Genomic DNA, 15,596 nt, shown 5'->3' with positions numbered 1-15,596 from the left:
AGACTCATTGATGTGCAATAAAGGTTGATGCTTTTCTACTATACCCATACCACAACAATATTAGGGCACTAGTAGGGCCTGTTTCACATTATGAAAGAAAAGAAAATTCAATAGCTTGCTATATTCTGCAGGTACTGCAGTTCCCTGCCTTCCTCCTCTGCACAGGAGAGCAAGGAGAGGATGGCAGACAATGCATCACCTTCTTACCTTTGTGTGGGGTATGGAGGGAGAAGGAATACCTGGCTGGTAGTCTTCAAACTGGACCAGGTCAGCACCAGATCACTCCTCCCCTGCCTGTGGGAAATGAAGAGAACATCTTGGTGCTGTTTCTGAAGATGACATGGCAGCTGGGTCTTCTCACCTTGGGTCTTGCCACCATGCTTTACAGTGATTTGGTTTGTTCTGCATGGGGTGGCAAAGAAAGGAGAAAGATACATAATATTTCAAGAAAAACCACTGTATATTTAGCTTTTGATGAGAAAATAAAGACAACACAATCGTGCTTCATGCTAAGCTGTTTTTGCGAGAAACAAAATTTATTGCTCAATGAACAACTGCAGAACCATCCAAGTTTAGCTTGTAATAGTTTGGCAGTAGATGCGTTTTAAAAGAGGGGGAGAGTAAACACACCATAATTTACACCTGTAACTGGATGTCCTTCAAGGCACAGTGTTGCATTTGTGTTTCTTGTGTTAATGGCTCCTTTCTTTTTCTTTTTCTGTATCTGTAGTAGGTCTCAGCTCTTCTCTCAAATCTCAGCTGACACTGCAATTCTAGTGCCTTTCTGAGGCAATAGCTGTTGCTTTATTTTAGTTTTGCCATGAGAAATTTCTGTAATGCCTCAGGAATGTGAAGGAAGGTTGAGATACGAGAGAGAGGAAGCATGGGAAACTGAGAATAAAATAGTGAAGGTAAAAAGACCGGTTAGAGGGGGCAGTGCTGAGTGAAGGATCTGGGAAGCACACTGATGCTGAAATTGAGGCAAATGACAAGCTGCATTAGGAAGAAAGCAAAATTGGTGACGAGGACTAAATGAAAAAGGAATGGTGAAGCCTACCATATGTGACAAGAAGGCTGAAGAAAAGGAAGAGCATTGTCAAGAAAAGGAAGAACATCTGTGCAATTTTTGGATATGAAAATGCTGCCAGGCTTTTCATTTTGGGTCTAAGGAGGTTTTTACCGTCTTTACTAACTAACTCTCTGAACCTCTCAGTATTAACCTACAGCAGACGGGTAGAAAACTTGGTCTCTATTAACGCAGGATCATTTTAAAGAATAGATAGTACTACAAAGTAGGTCTGGGGAAATGCACCTTTTTTAATAGTGCAGCAATGCTTGTTGAACTGGCTGCTGTGGGATTTATTATAAGTATTGCTGCAGCGATAGAGGGTCTTGCTTTTCACTTCTGTATTGACTTCCTAATCATAATGAATCTCCATTCCTTTGCCCAGCTCTGAGGTTGGTTCAGGAATCTGAGAATTACATCTGCAGTTGCTGTGGGCAGTATACTTTGAGCCAATTTAATCTTTAATGTGAGGGATTAAGGGACTGGCTAAATCGACACTCCTTCCCAGTGAAGGAGTAATATTTCTGTCTGGTGGTTTCATCCTCCTGGATTTTGATGAGAAAGCTTTTGAATATAACTGTCTTCAAAACTTCTTCTCTTGTCAGTCATTAACTCCTAGTTGCAGGTATAAGCTTCATGATTGAAGCTGATGCAGGTTTTTAAGCCAATGGTAGTCAAATGTGGAAAATTCTTCATTTATTCCACTGCCTCCCTGAGGGTCTGTTTTGTACTCCTAAGGTAGTGATGGACTCAATGAATAATTCAGTGGAAGATCATAAAGGAACACTGCCATAAAGAAAATATTTTGATTTTTGTTGTGGGGTGTTTTTTTTTTTTTGTTGTGTTTTTGTTTTTTTGTTTGGTGTTTTTTTACCTACTGGAGATTTTGCATTATTCTTATGTGATCTTGGCATGACACTTGAATTTATTTTATATTATTGTCCATGCCATTGGTAGGTATCTTGTAAAGGCAAGTGAGCCTTCTTTGGGTGATGTTGAGTACCACTGATTATAACACAAGGGGAAGTACCAAAGATCTTGCAGCTAAAACCAATGACCTAACATATTCTCTAAGGAGGAGTTTTCTTTCCTGTGTCTCTTGAAATGCTGCTTTGGACAATTGGGTGTTGGAGGGCTGGCTTCTTGAAAAGACTTCTGGCTTCAGAGGAAACATGGTATTTCGGACATTTCATATAGCTAAATCCCAGAAGAAATTCAGCTCTCAGTAGTTGCTAACCAACGCTGCATGAAATGTCCACCTTGGGAAACACAATCAAGCTTTAATTTTTCTTTCTGATCACTCTTCAGTTTTGTTTGATAGCTGGGAAATGTTTCTCTTCCATTTACAGGAGGAATTTGTGAAAAAGAGAGGAGAAATATATATAGTAGGTAACTTTAAAATAGTAAAAACTGTACGGATCTGTATTCTGCAACAAATACCATCGAATTGCCATGCCTTAATAGGATACAGTTTCATCTGTAGAAGTGTCAAGAAAATGGATAACACTGGTTTCCTAAAAATTTCACCTCCTTGCATTTTCAAAAAACATTTTTAAATCTCTTCCTTTCTCCTCTTCAGCTAGCCAATTAACCTCATTCTTCTTGTGATATAATTTTGTCCTCTGTGCTCTTCTCACTCACTTCCTCTTTTTTCCTCCCTTTTTCTGAGCTGCAGTTGTTTTGGGTTTTGGGGATTTTATTTTTTGGGGGTTTTTGTGGTTTTTTTAAAGAACAATCTATTTTTTTAAAAGTAAACTGTCTCCTGTCTTGCTCATTAATGATTGTTCCTTACTTAGACTTTTCCTGGCTGCCCTCTCTTGGTAGTTTTCTTTCTCTTTTGTTTTCTTTTTTTTTTGAGATTTTTTTTTTTGTGGTTTTTTTTTGCTTTTTCCTACTTTTCCCCCTCACTACAAGAACATTCAGGTGCTGGAGCAGGTCCAAAGAAGAGCAGCGAAGCTGGTGAAAGGTCTAGAGCCCAAGGCTTAGGAGGAGTGGCTGAGGGAGCTGGGGTTGTTTAGCCTGCAGAAAAGGAGGCTCAGGGGAGACCCTATAGTTCTCTACAACCTCTGAAAGGAGGTTGTAGCAAGCTGGGTGTCAGTCTCTTCTACCGCGTAGCAAGTGATAGGACAAGAGGAAATGGCCTCAAGTTGCGACAGGGGAGGTTCAGATTGGATATTAGGAAAAATTTAATCACTGAAAGGGTTATCAGGCATTGGAACAGGCTGCCCAGGGAAGCGGTGGAGTCACCATCCCTGGAGGTATTTAAAAGACGTGTAGATGTGGCACTTAGGGACATGGTTTAGTGGTGGACTTGGCAGTGTTAGGTTGATGGTTGGACTCTGATCTTAGTGGTTTTGTCCAACCTAAATGTTTCTATGATTCTGTGGTGCCAAGAGTTGTACTGCAATGTCCATGGTTTCTGCCTTTAAATATTTGTTTCCCCCAAGCAAAATTTAACCATCATACCTGGTAATTGTGAAATGTCTGGTGGATCTGCAACTCTGTGAATTTGTGAGGGAGAAGAGGAGGAAGGTAATAGGGTGCAGCCACTTCATGAGCATTAATGACAGACCTCCATTTGAATTAAGGTTGTGTGGGCTTCGTGACTTCCTCAATACTTTTCTTTCCTTGGTAAAATAACAGTTGTGATAGAAATGTGAATCAAACCACCAGTGTGCTCTGTAGACATACAAAAGTATTTTCAGTCTAGAGCAGTGTGTTAGGTTTCTCTCCCTGCTATTGTTTTCACCAGATTATGAAGTGAACGTGTCCATTCCCAGCTTATTTCTCCTCCGTAACCACAATGATAAAGGAAATAACATGAAAATCGTGCCCGTATCAGCTGTATTTATAGCATTTTACTTTGGAACAGGGTATGAGTCGCAAAGTTGTGTAAACAGTATTACAAATACAATAATGAATGTTGTAAATCTGTTGCCAAGATTAGGAATGATTTCTCTTTGGGTATTTGTAAGAACCTCTTTTTTTTTTCTTTCCCCTTTTCCATTGCTGTTTCTTGCAGAAGATCGGTATCTGTCAAATTTGCCTACAGATATTTAGATGTAGTAAAGGGCCTTCCATCTTCCTTCCTTGCAGAAGTGTAACATGTCAGCTCTGCCTTATTTTGCACAGCAATTGCTGAAAGATGCTGATTGCAAAGAGTGTGTCTGAGAATCATTTCAAAGCTGCTTTACATATTGATTACTCAAATTGCCATTTAATTTGCCGTATAGCAATACACAGTGCCTTAACTATTTCTCTGACAACCTTATTGATTGCTGTAATTCTGCCTTACATTATATGCATATATAGTGTCACCATTAAATATTTATGTGCTCATGAAATGTTAATATGTCGGATTAATGTGAAACTCAAGAAAATGCATTTGCCAGGAGCAATGAGGAATGCTGCTCCAAGTGCTTCCCTTCCCCTCCCCCTTACCCTTTCATTTTGCCTCTCCATTGATTTTATTACCAGTGTTTCTCAGCTGTATCTAAATCTGTGTCAAAGCAGCCCTCTGCTCCCATATGCAGATTTGATGTTTTATTATGCGAGAGATAAAACACAATAATAAAAAAATGATAAGTGATCTCAGGGAGGTGTTGAGACACATCTTTACATTGCGTTGGTGCTACTCTCTCACCGCTCCTGCGTTTGGGTATGGAGATGTCGCACTATCCTCCGTGAAAGGGACTGAAGCAGGGTGACTTGTCCAGAATGCAAAGTCATATTCTCATGTTCCTTGAACAGTGGCTGCAGCAACGGAAAACAAAAATTGCAGGGCTGTTCCTTTGACTGGTACAGCTGCTATCCAGAGATGACATGGAACAATTAGATGTAATTTGAACGGAAACATTTAGAAGGATAGGTAACTCCTCTTGGCAGACAGGTGGACATGATTCTGACAGCATCCTGTTGGAAAAGCCCAGTAAAAATTTGTGGCGGTCAAATATATCGTATTCCTAATGACTTTCTAAGTTTCTGTGGGATGTCTAGGTGATTTAAAAAAACAACAACACTGTAAAACAAAAGAAAATTATCATCCACTCTCATAACACAGCGAGTAACCATCCTTTTACATCCCTGGGTGATGTATAGGTTTGGCATGCTATATGAAGCATGTAAAATTTGTATTTGCTTCTGGGTTTTCACTCATTTCCCACTTTTACCTTTAACTGCTTCATAGAGAAGGCTTCTGCACATCAGAGTGTGTGAAACAGTCACAACTAAAACCTGGGGAGTGTGGGGAAGGATTTGCTGGCATCCAGCGTTGCATCGGTCCTCTCCTCCACTGTGTTGTTTGGAGGGAAGTTCCAGCCTTGGAGCCTTTTGTAAAGCTTTCTTTGCTGCCAAAATGGAACTATTTAGAACAAACAAGCAAACAAAAACCAAACAAAAATACCACCAAAAAAAATCTGGACAGACAAAAAGCATGATGAAGGTGGGAGCTAAGAAGACAGGAGGAATGCAAAGGAGACAGTAATGTCTAAACACCAGTTTGTGAAGAAAATTTAGAAAGCCTCTGAGGTTCTCTTGTGCTTAGCAAAATCTCTTACCTTTGAAATTCATTTTCTTCCTCTGTCCCTCACCCCCAGGCTATGCAGCAGCTGTTTAGGATTGTTTTGTTTCTTTTTTTAAAGCTGGTGGCAAAGTTTGTTACTACAAAGACAGTTCTTACTGTGAATCTGTTTTGACAATTTATTTTTTTTTTTCCCAGCCCCTATTTTGCTCTCTTTTCAGGCTCACAGCTTCAATGATATCTAGTATTTTTATTACTGATTTTTTAATCTGCAGTGAAATACTGTATCTGATTTGGCAGAGCTTAGTGGGTATAAAAACGTCCAAGGAATTACTGTCTGACATTTATTTTGCAGTGTCACTCAACAAAGGCTCTCTTTGACTCATTTTTTGCAGCATTCATAAGCTTGATGCAAGAGTGATCCCTGACATGTTTTGTACACAAGTGCAAGTTTCTTCCATAGTAGATAAAATGCACACTTTTTTTTTTTCCTTTGCGGACTTCAGTTTGATTTTTGACACTTGGACATTTTTGGTGCCTGAATCCAAAAAGCAATTTTGGTCCCACTTGTTTTTTATAGTTCCTTCTGGGTGTGTCCATGTCTATAAATCATTATATCTAATTTCCTTTAACTGACAAATTTGAAATGGAACTATTTCTTTCTCTTTGGCTTCTCCTGCATTTTCTTCAAGCCAGGGGGTTGGTGCAGGACAGCAATGTTGCATAGGAGTGCGTAGTTTCCTAAATTCAGCCTGGTATATCTTGTAAATGTTGGGTGTGGAGGACAGTATTTCAACTCTTGGGTTCTTCGAACTGATGATGTTTTGTTTTGATTCCTTCTTCAGATTGTCCTGGAGAACAGCAGTCGAGAAGACAAGCATGAGTGCCCATTTGGCCGGAGTAGCATTGAGCTGACAAAGATGCTGTGCGAAATACTGAAAGTAGGAGAGCTACGTAAGTTACCTGTTTGTTCGACCTCTAAGGACCCTGGAGTGACTTCAGTGATACCTAGAGTCTATTTCAGTACAAGAATTTTCTTCCATAAATAATTTCTCAGGATGATTACATATTGTACACTGGCACTCAAAATAGCCATGTCTGTTTTTCTGTCTCTTACTAGTTTGTGGGCGGGCATACCAGGGCTGAGGGTGGAGTAAGGAAAGTGAGCACCAGGTCTTTGAATCTCCTCTGTATAAAACAGGGCAGTTGCATCATTTTCAGAAGGGTCAATTTCCCATCGCGTGATTTGATGCAGTAAACTTCATGGTCTTACCATTCCACAAGCTTGTCTGTAGGTTGGTGTTGTGTGAGTATCATAGTCATTTTCTGCGGGACTGCTACATCCCATTTTATCTTAGATATCTAAAGCTCTATCTAAATACCAGATGATATATGTATCGTTTACTCGAAGTGTGATACGAAATACTGTGTTTTAATCCAGAGTAAACAAGCTGTCTTTGGCTTTGATTACAGTCCCTTGACAAATTTTTAGATACTATATCAAACAGAAGAGCGTGTCTGTATCTTCATTAGTCTGGAGTGTTGGTGTTTGACTCTATCAATATATATAAACTCCAGCTACCCATCAAGAATGTTTTGGATCCAGCTGCAATCTGTTTTGGCAAGCACTACCATGAGCTTCATTTTCTTGTTGCGCAAGCAGGGGCCACAACTGAGATGCTTTGTTTCCTTCAGAGACATTTTCTTCCTTTTGAATTTTTTACCTAATAAAGAGATTTCTTTTACCTTTACACCCAAGTCCACAAAATGTAACGAGAGAAGAGCAATGCAAAAGGCAGCGAGAAAGCCGGCAGGTGTCATTGGTTCTTGTTTCTACCAGCTCTGCAACAGAAGTCAAAAGCTCTGTTTTAAAAGTATGATTGGGCTGTTAAGACATCTAAAACTTTTAGAGGCAGTGTCTTGAGAGAATTTATTGACCAAAGGAAAAAATCTATCTCTGTGCAATGGGCCAGGATAAAACCTGTGCATTGCTTGCAGTTTCCAAATTGACAGTATATGACAGACCCAGATGAATTATATGATCTTTAGTTTTGAATACCATCCTAAGTAAACCAGAGTTATAAAGGAGCACATTCACTGTGTCTGTAAATAGTTTAGCAACTATTTTGGATGTGGTAATGGTAATGTGTTGTGTAAGGTTCGGACTGTAGCAGTTATGTCTCCCTTGTAATAACCATACTGCTGCAGTTGGGGTGTCTAATGCCAAATCATGCCTGATAGGTCTGTCTGGATTTTTCTGCTGCGAAATGTGGGAGGGACATACCAGCTCATCAGAGCTGTAAGCCTGTTTGAATTAAGTGCTAAAGATCAATTTTATTTTTACAAATGCACAGAAAAATATCTGCAATCCAAAGTATGTCTTTGAGCATAGGGGCTTTGTGTATGTCCCATCACTCTATGGGACTTAACCTGCACCTCGCTGGTAAGAAAGACGATTGATCCAGAGGTTAGCCAGGTGTCTCAGACTTCTTCCTTGCTGTGTCATAAGAATTCATTCAATAAATAAACTTCTTTGCCACTGATGTGTTTTTTGTCCACATGCAGGGGGCTATTAGTATGTAGATGATTTGCCGCATATGGTACTGGTTATACTGGTTGCTTCTAACTTCTGCAGGTTGCTCTTTTCATGTTTTAACTTCTTCATATGTGGTCTTTTAAAGTGGAGACTGACTAAGAGGATTTGGGGTGGGGGCTCAGTTACCATATGAAGAAAATATGAAAGGAAAGCTATTTTTGCTACCTTAGCTTTAGAAACAAAATGAATTGTCTTATTTTGTTTGTTTGGTTGGTTTTTGGGGTTTTTTTGTTTGGTGCTTTTGTGGGGGTTTTTTTTTGTTGTTGTTGTTAGAGTAGCTCTATGGTTTGAAAGTGTAGGGTTAGAAAGAAAACTGCAAGTTGGATGCTGGGTGTGCTGGTTCGCAGCAGGTTCTCGTGCTGTTCTGTCATTGTGTGACGTACAGAGAAGATCTGATGCTGAGAAGTACACTGGTGCTTCTGTTGATAGAAACCAGATGTAGCAGGACTGACTTCTGTGAAGTCGTGCTAATCTACACCTACAGAGCATCTGTCTCTAGATGCAGCAAGAGGATTGTGTTGTAGCCTTATCTTCCCAGGGGACAGAGTTAAGGTTACCTCTAACTCATCTTGATGATTCACCTGTTCACCAGTATGTTTCCTTAATGGTTTTGTTTCTGTGGAACTCTAACTGTCATTTTAAAAGGTTGTAATAAAATACACCTTTCAAATAATGTGCAGAAAACAGATTTATTGAAAATGGCTGGGACAGATGTGCATCTTAAATGACCTGTGATCGGTTGCATATTTTGTTGAGAAGTACAGACTGGAACTGACATCTTAGGAAAATACACAGTCAGGTTTATTCTTCACTTGAAAATAAATGCTGTATTGCTGGATAGGATTGGACACCTTAAAAATCAGCAGTTACAGTTTAGGGCAAAGGTGTCTCTGGTGGTTGTATGTGTTAGGTTTCAAAATATGTATTTAGACTGCCAGTATTTCTTTAGAAATTCAGAACTAGGCATTATTTCATTAGAACATAGAACTTTTTTTTAACAGTTCCCGAATTGTGTAAATTTAAAAGCCACAATAAATTACCTTTTTCTCATGAAATATTCAGCAGTAGAAATTTTCTTGAAGTGCAGAGTAGATAAAAGCAGCTAAACTGTCCATTATTTATGAAGAGCACTTTACTGCTGATTATATTCCCCTTGCTCCAACGTATTAAATACCTTCAGGCAACAAGAAGACATTTCACCATTTCTTTTTGGTGCTTTCAAACATACATTCACCCCACAAAAGTGTTAAATGCATGCCACCTCTTCTGCTTTTGTATTTCCCCAAATCCAAGTACTGGACTTCTAAATTCTTTGACTTGACTTCCAAAATGTTCATGACTTGGAAATTCATCTATTCTTGAGCAAAGTATTTAGGCGTATTTTTAAATCTTGTGTAAGGAAAGTTTAAGTGAGTTAAGTGTATGATAACTGCTTTACAGGGGTGGACTTGCAGAGCAGAGGAGCTGAAACTTAAGAGAAAGGTTGGTGTAGTGTTTCAAGTAACACGGAAGTTAGAATGAAACATAAGCCTCATGAAATCTCTGAATCAGGAAAGACTGGGATATTTGACTATCAATCTTTTATTCTCATGTTGCTGTTAATAAGGCATTGAAGAGAAAGGTTTTACTGAAGCACTCATCTTGGCAAAGATTATGGTAATTCTGATTTCTCCAGTAATACATCTTATACATCTTGGCTAATGAGTTGATTTGCTTCTTGTCCTCTTGTGTCTTGGAGCTGACATCAGCCAGTAATGCTTACCCCAGCAATCAATCCTCCTTCTATAGGGTAAGGCATGTGAATGCTCCATGTCCCTGGTACACTGTTAAGTTTACAAAGAGCAGAAAGATCAGGACATTCATATTTCCTCCTTAGTACCTATGAAAGGTAAGGTAGCCTGTCCTCCATCTTCCGTGTTCTTTGTCAAGTTTCAGGACATGACATAGAGCTCAGGGAAGAAGGAATACCCACGTTAACAGACTCCTGGCTTTGCCGGGAGGCAGTAACATTGCAGATAAATATAAAAATTAAAAACAAGATCCAAAAGACCTTCCAGAACTGGAATTTGTAAATTAAATGGGAAATTTGGAGTTCATTAAAACTTAGTATTTGTCATAAGGGAGAACTGGAGCTCAGCATTTTGCCCAAGTGGCCCTTATGCTCTCTGCTCTGTGCCTATGATGTACCTCTCTGCTCAGCACATGACACTGTTCCTACCTCAAAACCCCTTCAAAGTCTCATTCTTGGTGGAAGGTGGTACTAGACTGTGTTACCTGATTTCTGCGGAACTGGTACAGCTTCCCAGGCTTGTTGTCTTATTTCCATACAGGTTCAAGTGAAATTGTTTTGTGTTGAAGCTGGTGAGGGGGCTTGTAGCTGATGGATGAATGATAAATTAGTGTTGTGTGCACTAAGAAAAGACTCCTACCACTGGAGCTGCAGCCTAAAGATGTTCATAAGCCAATATTGTTTTGTGCATGAAGTTATTCTATAGTTAAGGGATGTCAGACTTTGAGTATTTTTCAGTGTATTTTTGAGCAGGACACAGATGTTGAACTGCCAATATTCCCATTTGGTTGTTTTGATGGGTAGTGTTTAGGGGCTTTTGCAAAAATGTGTGTTCAAGCTTGATGACAGACCACCGGGGTATATGCCACGTCAGATGTATGTATTGTCCTAAAGCTTCTGCCAGATAAACAAATTCTTAATTGGGTCGTCTTGCTTTTCTGTTGAGGGGAATTTAATTGCCGTGGGGTTTTGTTAGATTTGATCAATTTATCATTTTTTTTTTCTCCTTGAAAGAGAAGATCTAAATGCTAATGTATTATAATGCCCTTGATGCCATTTGTACATGCTCTTGCTATAGATTTCTCCTTGCAATTATTGCCCAGGTTGCAGAATTGAAGTGGTCTAGAAATTCTTCCATTCTTGTCCCTTTATCAAACAGAACGTGCCGGGCATTAGAAGGTGCACAGTGATATTCATGGTTGTGCCCGCTGAGATGAAGGTAATCAAATCTCATGCTTCAAGGAGTAAGCTGAGTGCCGCAAGGGTCAGGAAGCACTTTTTCGTCTTTGAACAATTTTTCCTCTGCATTGCACAATCCATAGTGTGCAGTGTAGTTTGTTTCTATTGGTCTTGCCCTGAAAGGATATTAGTCACTGCAGGATCAGCATTTTAGACCTGAGGGCTCGCCTGGTTTGATTTTCCTTTCGCTACAGCAAATCCAATATTTTTATAACTGAACGTTGTATTTTAATTTTTTCCCCCTTGCTCTAAAGCTAAATGCCTTTTCACGTTCCTCTTCCTCCTCCTCTTTAATTTAGATAGAGTAAAGCCCCAGAAATGGTAAATAAAAATTAGATAAAGGAATTTTTAGTGTTCTCACACTTGCAATTTCATTGTCTGGAGACTGAAGCATTTTACAAGTCAGGAAATGTTTGTTAGGAAGCTGAACAACTTCTTTCACTAAAAAGTTATTTGGTGAAAGGTAGCAATTTTCTGTTTCATCCTGAACTTTTGTCTTATCTTTAGACTATGGTAAAATAATAAAAAAGAAATTCTAACCTCCTTTGCCTTACTTTTCAGTGTATTCATTCTTACATATCCACCTTTTCATTCTCTTGTCCAGGCCATCATCACATCAGAGAACTCCCAATCACAGCAAAAATTAAGCAGATCTTGAGTGAAGGCTAGAAGATAAACAACATCTGAAAACAATTTCAGTAGCAGCAAAGGGGAAAAATATTTTAAAAAATCTACATTGATCTTTAGTTTTAAGGGTTCCTTTGGAAATACTACTAGTAAATTAGCCATTCCTGACTACAGGGACATTAAATAAGCTTGTCCTTATTGATGCTAAGCTATCAATTTGCTGAGTAGTCTGGATTTTCCCTTTTTTTTTTTTTTTTTGGTATGATAGCAGAATCTTATTTTATCGAACAGTCCTCTACTCCTGTTTGCTGGCACAGTCCTGCGGGAGAGAAAGAATGAAACCTTTTTCTAGGGAATTACTAATTTATTTGCAGTTAATCTCCTCTTGCTCTAAAAAGTCTCAGTCTCTTCACACTTATGGTAAACTGTGAAGTCTCTACAAAATATCTACTTTAATCTATGACAATATGAACAACGGAGCTGCAGGCAACTTTTGAGTAAATTACATTTACTCAATTTTACATATTATTATTAATAATAATAAAAAGCATGGTGCATGTGTGGGAACTCAAAAAACACTTGCAGGCAAGAAAGAGATATGGATGCAAGAGGTTTTTTTAAGAAATTGATTAATGTACCCAAAAGACGACAAAGAGGTAACTTGGTTAAGTGTGAAGAGCTCTTTCATCTGGTAATGAAAAGGACAGTAAGAATCAAGACCTGGAAGTTAAAACCTGATAAATTTAAACTGAGAGTATGGTGTAGGCATTAGCTGTGAGGGTGCTGAACTAGGGAAGTAGCAGAACAGAAAGCTAAAGAATGGTGAGAAGAGAAAAAGAAAACCATGATGTTGATTTCCTGTGATTACTGGAAGCTAAAGCTTTGGCAAATTTGATGACTTAGTAGAATAATAGCTTTGACTTGTTTTAGTGTGGTTACTGGAACCCAATTGTAGGATTTAAAAAATTTTTTTTGTAGGCTACAAATCTGGACAGATGTGACAATAAACAAGAAATACAAAAATATTTTGCATTATTGCCATAGGAATAAATTGCCATAGGTTAAAATATTTTTGATTATTGCAAAAAAGCATGGATGAAATAAAATCTTTAAAATATTTCCCATTTTGAAAACTGCACCTCTTTGGAGCATGGAGAACTTTGTCAGCTGTTCATTCTGTGTGTTCCACAGCGCTGTCTGGTTTCCCAAGAATATACAAGTGAACACTGAAAAACTCAGCAACGGAGTTCCCTCTTGTGCTGTCACACATTGGAACAGGCTGCTCAGGGAAGTGGCTGAGTCACCATCCCTGGATGTGTTTAAAAGATGTGTAGACGTGGTGCTTAGGAACATGGGTTAGTGGTGGACTTGGCAGTGTTAGGTTTATGGTTGGACTTCATGATCTTAAGGGTCATTTCCAGCCTATAGGATTCTATGATTCTAATGGTCTCTGCCTTGAAGAAGGAAGCAGTAGGCAAAATCGTATAAAAAATTTCAGGCTTTTAAAGTTCACTTACAAACCTGCAGAAGGAAGGAGCTTCAGAAAGCTGAGATGTAGTCAGATGTTTGATTCTTATCTGGAACAATTTCTGTACATTTTGAAGATTGGTCATTTTTCAGGGGCAGTTTAATGCCGAGCAGATTGAAATTAAGAGAAAAAATAATTTTGGAATCCATTCTGGACCTCCTTATTTCACTTTGTGTTGATATTTTTCATGTACAGATTTATTAAAAGTAGCAAAAGTCTCATATTTTGCAGCAAACTATGTTTCAAATCTGAAGTAAGCCCTTTTGGTTTCAGAGCGCTGCTGTGCAGCAGACTGGAAATTTTGCAGCTGCTCCTTTTAAAGAGGCATGTAGTTGCTTAATGAATTGTACACAGAATCAAACAATGTATAAAAGCCCAATGTTGTTTTAATGGCAACTTTCAATGTGTTTTAATGTTGCTTTGTATATTCCAGAAATGTTTGTGGTGGCAAAGCTAAAGGATTTTCACGGTACAAGTAAGACGTTGCAGGTGAAGAAGTGCACTTGGGGTTTTGGTACCTGGAAAAGGCAGAATGATTTGGGGATTTGAGGACAATTGCATTAGCAGGATGTCTGCTGAAATGAGACCAGCATTAACGGCTAATTTGTGTAGTTCCTGAGACAAGGCTGTACTTGCAAAGGCTAGAAAATGTGCAGTGTTCTGGGAAATACCACCTTCCTCGAGCGGCTGAATATCCTTGTAACAACACCCTCCCAAATTGGCTCTGAGGTGGTGAATGTACCACAGTTGTCTCAGGTTGTTCCTGCACCTGAAGCTTCACGGATGCTTGCAAGGCACTGGAAGAACTTCTGTGTTGCCATTGACTGCATAGTCAGGTCCTCTGTCAGAAAGCTTTACAATCTTAGACATTTTAACTTGGTTTATTCTAATTAAAAGAGATACCTTTTTATGATTTGAATCTGTGAGGAGGCCTTCTGAGCTTTAAAAGTATTTGTCCTGGTTCCAGCTGGGACAGAGTTAACTTTCTTCACAGCAGCTGGTATGAGGCTGTGTTTGGGTTTGTGCTGAGGAGAAGCTGATCACACACTGATGGGCAGAGCTGCTGCCAGGACAGTCAAGGACTTTACAGCTGCTCTGCTGTGCCCGTGTCTGCAGGGGCTTCTCTTGCTGGGAGGGAGCACAGCCCCAATTCCTAGCCTACGATTCGATCTTAGGTTTAGGATTGAGACCCAAACTGGCCAATGGTATATTCCATATCACGCACGGCATGGCCAGTACATAGAGCATCTGTCCAGAAGTTCTCTTGCTCCGGGTTCGCTCTCTCTGGGGCACCCCTCCCTCTGGGTTGTCTCTCTCTCAGTTGACTCTTGCTTTCTTGGGCACTCGGGCTCTTTATCTCTTTTCCAGGATTTGGATTTTGGGGCTCTCCCTGCTCTGGGGTTGTTAGCTGGGAATGGGCTGAGCCTTGGTCATTGGGTGGTGAGCAGTTTCTCTGTGTATCACTCATTTGTATGTATTACTATTATTATTATTACCATTATTGTTTTCAAGTTTTTTTTAGTTTAGTTATTAAATTGTTCTTATCTCAACCCACAAGTCTCTTTTCCCTTTACTCTAATTTTCTCCCCATTCCCAGGAGGGGGGAGGGAGAGCGAGAAGTTGTTGTGGTGTTTTGCTGCTTGCTAGGGTCAAACCATAATAGTATTTAAAATTCAAATTGCCAGGCTTCTGAGAGAGAGGGCAAGGCACTGAGTACAGCTTAGTTGCAGTTATCTGAAGCTTTTCTCTGGTTAACACCTGCTGCTTCTGCAACCCTGCACGGTGCATCGTAAGCACACAGTTTGTGTTTATTCAGGAAGCCACGAGGGTTCCTTCTCTTGCTTGGTGGACAATGAATACAGGTATTCTCGGAAAAAACACCAAAGCAGGGAATACTTAACTTTCATCATGTAATTGTGCTTAACTTTTGGCACCGCCTGATTCTGCAGAAAGCTACTTTAAACTGACTGATCATATACCCACTTGAAACTGGTGAAAGAACTGTTGTCATGGAGGGATTATACTTGGCCATGGATCTTTCCTGATCAATTAAAAGGCCATACCTGTGGTTTATTTTTTTGCAAGAGTGTTTTCTCAGAGTTGATCAAAACAACAATGAAAACAGAGTAATGAGAGCCTAATATTTTAATATATTTTCTTTAAAATTATTTGTCATTTGCTAGCAGTATTTAATTATAAAATATAATATTTTAATATATTTTCTTTAAAATT

At 39.2% G+C, this 15,596-nt stretch overlaps 1 protein-coding gene across 1 annotated transcript in view; it reads left to right on the top strand.

Annotated features, from left to right (window-relative positions):
• The window catches only part of LOC104469446 (engulfment and cell motility protein 1), a gene marked incomplete at its 3' end in the record, with an annotated part of 85,729 nt that extends 79,190 nt beyond the window's left edge, over window positions 1-6,539 (top strand). The window contains exon 14 of the mRNA XM_010083948.1: window positions 6,431-6,539. Coding sequence (XP_010082250.1) covers window positions 6,431-6,539 — 109 coding nt within the window. The remainder of the gene's footprint in view (window positions 1-6,430) is intronic.
• Between the last annotated feature and the right edge of the window lie 9,057 nt (window positions 6,540-15,596).

The sequence above is a fragment of the Pterocles gutturalis genome, unplaced genomic scaffold (genome assembly GCF_000699245.1).
Source record: "Pterocles gutturalis isolate BGI_N339 unplaced genomic scaffold, ASM69924v1 scaffold17045, whole genome shotgun sequence".
In the NCBI taxonomy this organism is placed as follows: Eukaryota; Metazoa; Chordata; class Aves; order Pterocliformes; family Pteroclidae; genus Pterocles; species Pterocles gutturalis.
The sequence above is the reverse complement of the archived record's forward strand: the minus strand, read 5'-3'. Positions and strand labels throughout refer to the sequence as shown.